This window comes from Centroberyx affinis, unplaced genomic scaffold (genome assembly GCF_046629955.1).
Source record: "Centroberyx affinis isolate AG114_WGS23_722 - 3 ecotype Tasmania unplaced genomic scaffold, CSIRO-AGI_Caff_v1 ptg002675l_1, whole genome shotgun sequence".
NCBI lineage: Eukaryota > Metazoa > Chordata > Actinopteri > Beryciformes > Berycidae > Centroberyx > Centroberyx affinis.
The window spans coordinates 122,567-134,604 of NW_027280859.1; the positions used below are offsets into that span (position 1 = coordinate 122,567).

At 43.0% G+C, this 12,038-nt stretch overlaps 1 protein-coding gene across 1 annotated transcript; it reads left to right on the forward strand.

Annotated features, from left to right (window-relative positions):
* Nucleotides 1-3,734: 3,734 nt before the first annotated feature.
* Nucleotides 3,735-6,371, forward strand: plagl2 (pleiomorphic adenoma gene-like 2). The gene is made up of 3 exons (XM_071535188.1): nt 3,735-3,806; nt 3,929-4,462; nt 4,883-6,371. Exons 2-3 carry the CDS (start codon nt 4,113-4,115, stop codon nt 6,369-6,371), a joined length of 1,839 nt encoding a protein of 612 aa, XP_071391289.1. The 5' UTR covers nt 3,735-3,806; nt 3,929-4,112.
* Nucleotides 6,372-12,038: the final 5,667 nt, after the last annotated feature.

The following is a 12,038-nucleotide window of genomic DNA, read 5'->3' on the forward strand; positions in this document are numbered from 1 at the left end:
TGGCATCTGATGCCAAATTTAAGACTTTTTAAGACCTTTGTAATGCTAAGTGGAATTTAAGAGCAATTTAAACAAAGAAATAAAGAAACAAAGCTGGCAAAACCGGCCTAATTAGCCTAATTAATTTTCCAGTTGAACATAGCTAATGAAAGTTCTGAAACTATAAATGGGCGCTGAATGCAAAAGGACAACAGGAAATTAATTGTGAAGTCATGAAGTCCAAGCAGATATGATGAAGAAAACATGTTTGCATATTGTACTACAAACCATGTTCTGTGTTAACCTAAGCGTGGACATGCAGTGTGAAGAAACCTGTCACAGCATAGTGAAAAAAAAAATTTCTAATGTCTGTTAAAGACTTTTTAATACGTTTGAAGGTCTTAAATTTAGATAAATTATTTTAAGGCTTTTTCAGACTTTTTAAGGATGGATGCCCTGTGCCCATGCCCTTTGCTAGTAAAATATGGAAAATTGATCAAACATCAAATCAAACATGTAACTGTTAAAAAAAGTAGTCTGATATTACTTGAATTAGCTCTAAATTCCTGTTGGATGTTGTCCTGTACTGCCTGTCAGACACACATAAGTGAGTGAGTAAGTCTTCTGACTGTGAGACACAAGTGTTGGGACATGAAGGCATCTGGAGCACATACAGTACTGTATATCATGGCTGCTAGTAGCCTGGGGGAAGCAGGAGACTAATGTTGACGGATCAGGCTTTACTGTACAAACAGCAGAGTGTGGGAGAACAATGAGCAGAAGGACATTAGGAATATAGCATGTGGAGTAGGAACATATGAGAAAAACCCTCTGCGAGATTCTCAGTGGTTGATTGATATAAAATGAGGAACATGGCGTGTGAAGTTTCGACAGAGAGACGCATGAGAAAGGCCCGCTGCATGGACCGGCCACTCAGTTCACATGATGAATATGTTGAGTGCTAGAAACATATGCGGAAGAATGCGGTATGATGTTCTTTGATGATTAATTGGTTGATAAATAAATCAACAACCACAATGGTTGATTGATATAAAATGAGGAACATACTATGTGGTGCATAGAGGGAAAGGATGCAGTGTGTAGCTCATTGACTCAAATGATTTTGCAGTCTGGATAGTTATATGTGGTAGACATTACAGTAACTCTACTAACTGTAGTTTGGATAGCTGGACAGTAACCATACTAATATACTGGAAGACATCAGTACAGTGACTTTATACAATTATTATGTACAGTTCAATAGTAGCCGTACTGAAAGTCTGGATAGCTTGACTATAGGAGTGTAGCAGGCTTTTAGAGAAGGAATACCAATGCTTAAAAAGGGCCAGGCAATAAGATATCACAATAATCATAACAAATTATTTATTTAAATATATTTTAATATATAATGATGTTTGCAGACATACAAAATCACATGGTAAATAATCAAATTTATGTCCATTGCATGGGTCATAAATAATTTTCAAAGTTCATTACTAATTGTCATATAATATTCCCTAATTTGTTTCTGATCTGATTATGTGAGAAATGTTAATTCGTATTTGCTGTTTATAATTAATTTAAACAACAGCAGTGTTTATCATGATAACATTGTTATATCATTATTTCATCAAGATACGATTCTACTGAAATATGATACTATTAAGTTATTACCCAGCCCTATGTTTAAAAGCTTTTTTGGAAAAGGAAAAACTTACAATATTTAATTTAAATGGGGTGGGATTTAGGGGTGTAGTGACAAACAGTGGTGGAGAAACTAAAAGATGTTAATTAGAAATAAGAGTGTTTAAGGGAACTTTGTAATACAGGCATAATACTTTGAAATATTGTAAAGTTCAGTATGGCTCCTTCTGGCTTGTTGGCTGTTGGCTCCATGTGTGGAGTCATCGCTCTAGATGGTTTATCACGGTGTGTCCTTTGTGGTAACGGTATATTAAATGAGGTGAACTTGTAGGTGTGGATGTGAGTGTGTTTGAGCGTGTTGACTCGGGGGAGGGTGTGTACATGATATCGCATGCGGCATGACCATACTCTGCCTGCTGTGTGTGGAGGAGCGGGGCAGCGCGACACGGCATGGTTCAGGCCAGGAATGTGCGATGTGGGTAGGCTGTACAATAGAGCCGGGCTCCCTGAGGGTGGTCAATGGGACGGGTGTCACCCCCCTGCACCCTCCCCGCTGGGTGATGACCACCGCACCAGGCTACAGCTGTCAGCTCCTCTTAACCACCACCATAAACACACACACACACACGCGCGCGCGTTATGAGAGCAAACACACACACATATGCGCATGTACACAGACTGAGACTCATATGTGAGCACACAGGCGCACATGTGCTCACTCATGTCTTGTGTATAAGAAATACATGCACACACACACACACACACACACACAGTCAAACACTCATGTACACGTGCTTTAGCCACACACACACCAACCTGCGGATGCTTGTGTGTGTGTGTACCTATATTCGTATGCACACAGGCAAATATAGGTACACACACAAGCATCCGCAAAAACACTCAAACCAGATTCCAGCATAGGCATATTTGTACTCTCTCTTAACTCATTGACCTCTCACACAGACAGGATTCCATTACATTTGAAGCTGCGTGTGTCTGCGTGTGTGTGTGTGTGTGTGTGTGCGTTCCGTCACAAATGCCCACATGTGTTTACAGTATCTATGTGCACTCTTCATTCACGTGACTGATGCTTGGAGCACGGCTGACATTGCGATCAGTGTTGGGCCGGCTCGACCTTGGACTTGGCCGCTGTGTTCGCTTGCAGAGGTCACTGAGGGTAAAAAAAGTGAATTCAGAGATGAGAGAGTTCAGTCAGTCTCTCTGAAACGCAAGCTGACACGGTTTATAGTTACTTTATGACTAATAAACAACATTCATGTGCTGTATGTCAATAGCTACTTTGTTTTTTTAGAGCGTTTAATTAGGCTGTCCCGTTTGACTTCAAAGGTAGCAATGGTTTTTACTGTTGTTGTCAGGAATCTGTTGAATTCAGGGTGACAGGTAGCGCAGGTTCTAGGAAGCCCCCCACCCCCCTCTCCCCAGCCCTCTACCCGGGGGGCTGTGTGTGTGTTTCTCTGTTTTCCCAAGGATTACAGCAGCCTTATCCAGTTTCATAACAAGTACATACATGTACACACACTCACACAAAGCTGGCTTTGTGCACCATGTTGTCATCTGAAGACACACATGATGAGGCATATGCATAATGAGATTAAGTCATAAATACATACACATACGTAGTCATAGAAATGAAGGTATTATGTAAGGACTGTGATTGATTATTATTATTCACATCATAGAAAACTGACTTTTGCCAAACTTTTCCAGGCCATGTCATGTCAGTCACACTTGTCATTCAGCTCCCCCTAGTGAGGCCAAAGGAAACTTGCCTTTGAACTGGAATTTGCAAATGAGATATTATGATTCTAGTCAAGCCTGTTGAATTATATGCTGGAGACATTTCATTTTATAGTTGCAGTGCATTTTGTACTGGAGGTTTGGGTTTCCTGTATTAATGCATGACATTTTGTTCAAGTTTTAAAATAGAGGAAGAATAAGGATTCCCTTTTTATTGACTTGCCTTTTTGTTTGCTCTCTCTTTGCAGGACAATAACGATGCAGAGCAGTATTTCCCACTCACCCCCAACCATAGCTGTTGGGACTGGGTGAGGAGGAGAGATAAAGAGAGTGAAGGAGAGAAGGAGTGAGTGAAGGAGTGAGAGGACAGTGCAGTGTATGTGAAGAGACAAAAGGAGGACAAGTAGGACTTGTTTAACAGAGAGGTAAGAAGGACGTTTTATATATAAAGATGGTTTAACCGTGCCAAAAAAACTGGAATTAGTTAAAGAAATCACAAAGTACCAGTCACAAATCACAAAAACATGTACCTTGTGTCCCACCACAGATTCGGACCACTGCCTTCCCTTTATGTTCCCTCTGGATCATTGGCCCTTGCTGTGAGTTGATTATCTCGCCCCTCTCGCTGACCAACCTTCTTTTTCGTCAAGCTCCCTCAACTTCCCACATTGAGCCTGGAAGGCAGGGGAGCCACGGCCGCGTTTTCATGGCAGCGGCACTCTAGGGCTGCCATGGCAGCTGCTGCCGCCGATGCCTCACACCGTATTACCGCACTGACGCCGGAGGAAGAGGAAAGACGGACCGCCGCCAAGCTGTTTGGGAGCACCGCCCCGCTGCCACGGACGGAAAGAGAGAGAGAGCGAGAGAGGGAGAGAGAGAGGGAGAGAGAGAGAGAAAGGGAGAGGGAGGAAGAGGAAGAGGTAGGGAGAGCGAGCGGTAACGAGTGCCTGGTGTGCGGGGCCCTGTTCGCCTCGCAGGATAAGCTCCGGCTCCACGCCTTTAGTCACACAGGAGAAAAGCCCTTCCACTGCTCCCAGCCACACTGCCCCAAGGCCTTCAGCTCCAAATACAAACTTTTCAGGTACTAAGCATCAATCACATCGGCCAGTACACAGTTTTCTTAATAGGCGTGGGTTCTCCAACTTTCTCAGGCCATAATCCTCTTTGAGGTGCTGCCAAATGCAGAATTGCCACACACTTAATGACTCAGACTTAATCCAGTTATTTATCTTTATCCAAGATGAATGTATCTGAATAAGCAACAATGTGAAACCTTGAAAATATAAAAAAAGAGATAATTGAAACAAGCCGGTATATGATTGACTAAGTCTCAGACTCATTAACATACTTGGATCTTGTCATGTGGGGAATCACAGGAGATTGTATATATATGAGTCACAAGGCTCTTTCCTGAAACGGATGTATGCTTTACTCTCAATTTAAAAAATACCCCTATCATTCACAGTCTCTCTTTGTCTCTGCTCCATGTGTTCCTTTGCAGGCATATGGCCACACACTCTCCACAGAAGACCCACCAGTGCTCGTTCTGTGAGAAAATGTTCCACCGCAAAGACCACCTGAAGAACCACCTGCAGACCCATGACCCTAACAAGGAGGCCTTCAAGTGCGAAGAGTGCGGCAAGCACTACAACACCAAGCTGGGATACAAGCGCCATGTGGCCATGCACTCTGCCACGGCAGGGGACCTCACCTGCAAAGTGTGCATGCAGAGCTACGAGAGCACGCCGGTGCTGCTGGAGCACCTCAAGAGCCACTCGGGGAAGTCCTCGGGTGGCGCCAAGGAGAAGAAACACCCGTGCGACCACTGCGACCGTCGCTTCTACACTCGAAAGGATGTGAGACGGCACATGGTGGTCCACACGGGCCGAAAGGACTTCCTGTGCCAGTACTGTGCCCAGCGCTTCGGCAGGAAGGACCACCTGACGCGGCACGTCAAGAAGAGCCACTCGCAGGAGCTGCTGAAGATCAAGACGGAGCCTCCGGATATGTTAGGTCTTTTAGGTTCTGGCTCGCCGCCTTGCTCCGTCAAGGAGGAGCTCAGCCCCATGATGTGCAGCATGGGTCCCAACAAAGACCCCATGATGGGCAAACCCTTCCCCAGCGGGACCCCCTTCCCGATGGGCATGTACAACCCCCACCACCTCCAGGCCATGTCCAATACTGGGGTGGGTCATCCCCACCCCTCCCTGATGCCCAGTCCCCTGTCTGCAGCTATGGGCATGGGCTGCCACATGGAACCCCCTGGATCTCTTCACCACCACCCGCACCACCACCACCATCATCACCACCATCACCACCACCACCACTCCCCTCCGCTGCCCCCGCACCACCAGCCTCCGGCTCCCCAGCAGCAGCACCAGCCCCAGCCAGCCCCCAAGTACCAGCTGGGATCTACCTCATACCTGCTGGACAAGCCCTTGAAAGTGGAGATGGAGAGCTTCCTCATGGATCTGCAGAGCGGCTTGCCAGGCCCGGTTCCCTCTGCGGAGCCCCACACTGCTGCCTCGCCCCCCAAGGACGGACTGGAGCCCACCTCGGGCCTGGCGGACGAGCTTTGCGGGGATCCCCTCCTGTCCAAGAGCCCTGCGGTGATCGCTGAGTCTCTGTGCGCTGCTAACATGGACTTCTCCCACCTGCTGGGCTTCCTACCCCTCAACCTGCCTCCCTACAGCGCCCCCATGAGCACAGGAGGGCTGGTGATGGGCTACACCTCGTCCGCGGCCTCCTCCTCTTCCTCCTCCTCCTCCTCTTCCTCATCCCTGCACGCCGCCGAGCCCCACGCCGCAGCGGTCGCCGCGGCAGCAGCTGCCGTCGCCACGGCGCCTCTTACCTCTTTGCAACCGCAACCTCAGGAGCAGCAGAGCTCCGGCGGGGGTCTGGGCCTCGGACCCCTGCACCCCCTCCCACCAGTGTTCAGCTCCAGCCTTAGTACCACCACACTGCCTCGCTTCCACCAGGCCTTCCAGTGAGAGACCCGGCCCTCGGGCCCAGCCCTGCCCAGCCAAGGTGGCCTCGACACCAGCCTCAGCTCAGCTCAGCCTGGCTCAGCTCAGCTCTGCCTGGCTCAGCATGGACACTCTGGGCTGCGGTCCCTTACAGGGCCTGATCAAAAAGGGTGGAGAATTAGAATATATAAATAAACAGTTGGACACTTAGAAGCCTTAAATGAAAGCGCACAAAAGCTTTTGATTGAGCCTTAGAGGAAGTTAAACCCCTTTATCGAGCAAAAAGGAAAAGGTGAGAAAAGAAGTTGAAGCAGCTTTTATTTGGGCTTTCTTTCTATCCTTTAGTTATAATGACATATTAACCCATCTCTTTTATTTCCATATACTTCCCCCTTTACCCCCCACCCCCCCCACCCCCCTCCACCGCCCATCCCCTATTTAGTAGTATAGAGGGCAGGATCAGTAGGCCAAAAGGCGTGGTACTGCATACTTTCTAAAGTAATAATATTAAAAAAAATCAAAGATAAATTTTTAGTGAAGATTATCTGTCTTGTTGTGACCCAGAAAAAAAATAGTTTGAAGTGGATATTTTGTTTTGCCTTTTTTTTTTTTTTTTTTTTTTTTTTTGCTTTTCCAAATGTGAGAACATGCTAGAATGTGTCTCGTCTTGAGTTTTGAACCACCTACTCTGATAACCTAAACTGTCATGATGACTGTGGAGAGGAGAGAGATTAGTGAAGGAATAAAGAGATATAGACATTGTGTCAAACTATTGACCCCTAACTCTAAAAGTTGGCTAGGCTAGAGCCACAAAACCTACCCCAGCCTGGAAAAAAAGTGCTCTTCAAGAAAAAAAGAAACAATTAGATTGCTGTTCCTATTATTTTCTTTTAACTGCAACTGATGTGCAGCGGCTCCTAGAGTCAGGTCAGTTTGAATGAAAATAGTTCACTAAATGAAAAACAGAGACCGGGTCACTATTGATAAGGGTCCGTCTGTTTGCTGCCAAACGCGAAGACCAGTCACACACGAGCCACACATTTAAAAAAAAAACAAAAAAAAAACAGAGAAAGAAATGTGAAAGTGTGTGAGTTGGTTGAAAATGATGTATTGTCATGCTGGCTTTTTACTGTTCCTCAAGAGAAGCACTTTTTTTTTAGCAGAAGGCACTTCACCTTTAGAAATCTCTTCGGCAAACCTTTGGTCTCCCTCCTCGTTGACTTCTAGAGGTTTTCACTGCGAAGGCCGAGAGCTGGCCGACCACTCACCGATGGGAATTCCTCCCCTCCTCCAGGTCCTCGACTGGTTTCATTCGTGAGGACTCTCCTTCCTTCGACTGTCTTCCCTCCAACATTTATCTTTAAAAGTCCCCACAGTAATGATACGCCGCATCTGTTTCGCCCCCGGCTGCCCAGTATATCCGAAATATATTTTTAAAAGAAATAAAAAAATATATATATCTTTCAGGCAGTCTTTTAAAGAGATGCATCATGGTAATGATGAACCCTGACATATGTGAATGGCAAAAACAAAAAAAAAAATAACAGTGACAGTTAAGGAAAATGTGTTAAAGAATGTTATTGCAGTGTACGAAATATCTCAACAAAAATGAATATTATAATTGCTTTTATCTCAGTAAGGTGTATTTTAGGTAGACGTATTAAAACTAAGTGATGATGTTTTTGATGTCTGGCAGGTTTACATTTGTGTGTATCTTGCATTTTATTGATCAAACAATGGATGAAGTATTAGCTTTCCCTTTAGCTTTCTCTATCATATCCAATCTTTACCTTTACATGTACTTGAGTTAGTATAGCAGAATCGGGACTGTGGATCGGAATATCTATAGAAGGCTGTTAGTGGCATAATAATCGATTAGTATTTGAACTAGATAAACTTTGATTGTATCATAGGAACGTTGACATGGATGGCCTATGAATCTGTGACTGTAGGTCCTTATCCTTAATCCAGTTGAATATTTAACCCCTATGATGAAATCCCAGCCAACTTCTCTCCAAGCTCAGCTGGATGTCTTGGATTGTAGATGCCTCCCTTTATAATCATTCACCACCAGCCTATAAAAACCTAAGCCCAAAGTTAACCTAAGCCTCAAAATGAAATAGGTGCTCTTATCTATGTCATGGAAATGACATAATATAGACATTTATTCCCCCTAATGTTCTGTCTGTGGCCATGTGTCATGGCCAACGCCGTTGGCATACTCAAAGTTCAGCGGTCAGAAGTAAGTCGGAGTCCAAACAAGGCTGAACTCTTGCATCACCTGTCAGAAGCGTGACTCACTTTGTGTGTAAATGTCACTCTAGTCATAGGAAAGGACCCATTTACTTTGCCTTTATCAGTTAACATGCCACAGTCAAGCCCCACCCGCATCTATTAGTCAATTTACCCTTTATGGAAAATGTAAAGAAAAAACAACAAAAAATGAAAAAAAAAACATAGGAAAAAGTACCACATAACAAAATAATAGAAAATTTTTAAAGAACGTATTGCTGCTTTTAGCTACGGTTGCTGACGGACGACAACTGTAGACCACTAGAACATTTCAATTTCATTCTGCAAGATGTACAGTGAGCTGAAAACATGCACAAACCCAACCGACGAACTGTTCATCACGTCCCCAACCCCCCCCACCCCCCACTCTATAATCCTCTTCTCTCAGCTGCTTCTTAGAGTCAAAGGAAAAGGGTCTGAAAATAAGGCGATATCCAGGAGCGAGCGGTCACCCGCCTGGGCTTTGACATTCAAAGCGCTGAGGAGGCATGACTGACCGACTGGGGTTATTGCTTATAGTCATATTTTTGTTTTTGTTTTTGTTTTATTTGTTGTCATATGATATATTATTTTCTGTTTGTATAAAACAGGACCTCGAAACAACACAACACATCACCTCATTTTTATTTGTTTTATTTTCTTACCAAAACCTGGGGAGAAGAAACTACATTTTTGCACAATTGCTTGTTAGAAAACGATACGAGTGTTATCCAGTTTTGATACTGTAGGATATTAAACCTCACTGATCAGCAACCCATGGCCCATATAGGCCAAACAAATCAATATTCCCCTGTCAGGTAGGAGCAGCTGATAATTCAGCATCATCAAGCACTGATGTAGAAAAAACTTCCCCACAGCGATGTGACTATTTGTCTAATTATCACCAAGTGTAACAAGGTTTATTGTCCAGATAGTTGCTATATCCTTAGATTGTATAATCCAAGTTTAATTTGAAATTTATTTGACACTTATTAGTCTTCCCCCTGGAAAGTCATTAATTTGATGATGAATTACGTAAAGTGATTTTACTTTTACACGATCAAAGTTATTATTGATCCTAAAAAAATAGCTGTCGGCACCTTTCTAAGTATTGACCTGATATACTAAAAAGGCAAGATTCAAAATTGATCTTTATTTTGAGTTGAAAAAAAAAAAGATATTTTTTAAGAAAAACCCTCTTGGCTTAAGCCAAATTTGTAGCAATCAAATTGAGCATTTATTATTATTATTTTTTGTAACAAATGATTAAATTCATTTAGTGCTAAAAAGTTAAGGAAAAGCTATTGGCATGTATTAAGTTTGTCCTCCCTGGGTTTCTGTGAGCTAATCCGAATTCTAGCACTTTCAACCTTTAAAAAAAAAAGAGTATTTTTTTTCTTTTAAAATTTCAGCTTATATGTTCATATGTTTTTAATTTTGTATTGATCCTGTATATGTATGTGCCATTAGTTTGATGTGTAGACTTTATCAACCTTTGTGTATTTTTCTCCTCCAAAAGAATAACAGTATTTTTGATAGACTTTTCACTAATATCCTACATATGAGCCCCCCCCCCCCTTCCTCTTTGAAACCTTTTTTTGGGTAACCAGCTTTGCCTTCTCTATCGCAAAAATTTATCTAATCAAATCCTACAGCCAAGTGCTTGTGAGAGAGCTTCAACAACATATCTGTTATTCTGGGTCGGTGAGAAATGAGACCGTTGTCAGTAGAGTGTCGAAGCCACAGCCTGACCACAACCTGGCACAGAAATGCTATTGCAACAGAGACCCATCTGCAGGCCAATTTTAGACCGTGTAACTGAACAAAGATGAAGTCAGGGGCAACCCCAAACTATAGCACTTAAAGCTTACACCCATGTTCACTAAACTTAGAGATATCCTGGCCAAATGGAACGACTGCACGTTGATTTTTCCAAACATCAGGCCGTGTTGATATGAATCAGATCAGTGAGTCATGGGTGCCAGGCTGTTGCTAGAATGCCAGTGTCTGTTTTCCACTGCCGAGTGGGAAATTCATTATCAACTATGGCTTTAAAATCATGTTGCAAAACATCAAGTCACTGAGTCGCTGAATAAGACTTGAAATAAGACATTTTTAAGACAGAAGTGAAGAAAGGCTCAGTGTGAACTGCGGTTTAAGTGTCAGAATATAAGGAAATGCCGTGCAAATACTCCAAATGTACTAATAATCTTCATAACCGTGGTCAGGCAGTCGTCGTAGCTGTGAAAAACTGGCAACACCAGATCCCGTGCCTGTCATTTAACAGGTTTCTCGAGGGTCTGGTTCCAGGACCGGGTCAGTCAGGAACAGTTTTATAGCGCTAACAACATCCTTAGTGGTGAGATTATTCTGGGAAGCTGGGCCCGGGTTTTAGCCTCGCACACTGATCTGAAATGACACAAAAAAAAAGCTGATAACCAAATCAGCGCGACTCTGAAACACTTGATACAACACTTGATACATGTCAATCCTCCCCTGACTGGTGACAGCGTTGTTGTTCTGCTCCTGGGCTTGGCTGTAGCGCCATTACCTCGCCTGCACCTACTAGGGATGCACTTATCCTCACCTCTTCCTCTTTACTAGTAGGTGCAGAACACAAACATTTTAAGGGAATTTATTCATCAGTTTAAGCCTGAGGAAAACCGATTGGATTTTAATAATGCTATCTTTTATTTTTTTTTTGCTTTTAGTGAGAAACTGGGTACTGTCTGATGCAGACAACATCCACATGTAGTTTTATATATTTCTAGCTTAATGTAAGTCTTGCATTCCAAGCTCTTTGTGTATCTCTTTAGCGACATAGCCCATTTTATTTTTAATACTTGCTATTACAGCCACCTCTGGAAAAAAAAGGTGAAAGAAAGGAAAATGGAATATTTGCATTCACTTACACTATTTTATATAGCATGGAGTTTATCAACTACAGGGAGAATTATATAAATGATATGCTTCGGAGGAAGAAAGAAAAAGTCTTGCTTTTTTTTGTTACATATCTCACATGCAATCAGTTGCTGCAATGTAAAAGTGACAGATTTGTATATTGGTTGATCCAAAGAGATGATGAACACAACAACAGAACTATTGACTTATTGTACAGTACAATGTATCTTTGACTTGTCATGTGTTATGTTGAAATGATTAAAAGACAAACCAGCGGTTTCATACCTTCTTTGCATTATTTTAAAGTCTTCACACTTGAAGAGTTTCGCTCCAAAATGAGATCTCCACCTGCACAAAGACACTGTGAAAGTAAAAGTCATTACTCAGTATTAGTGAAGTTATTAGCTATCTTGAGTCCTTGGAAATGAATCAATATTTCTGTTTTAAACATTGAACAATGAACATCACTTTTTTAATTGATACATAGAGTGTTTGGGGACTCATATCCTTGTTATCTAG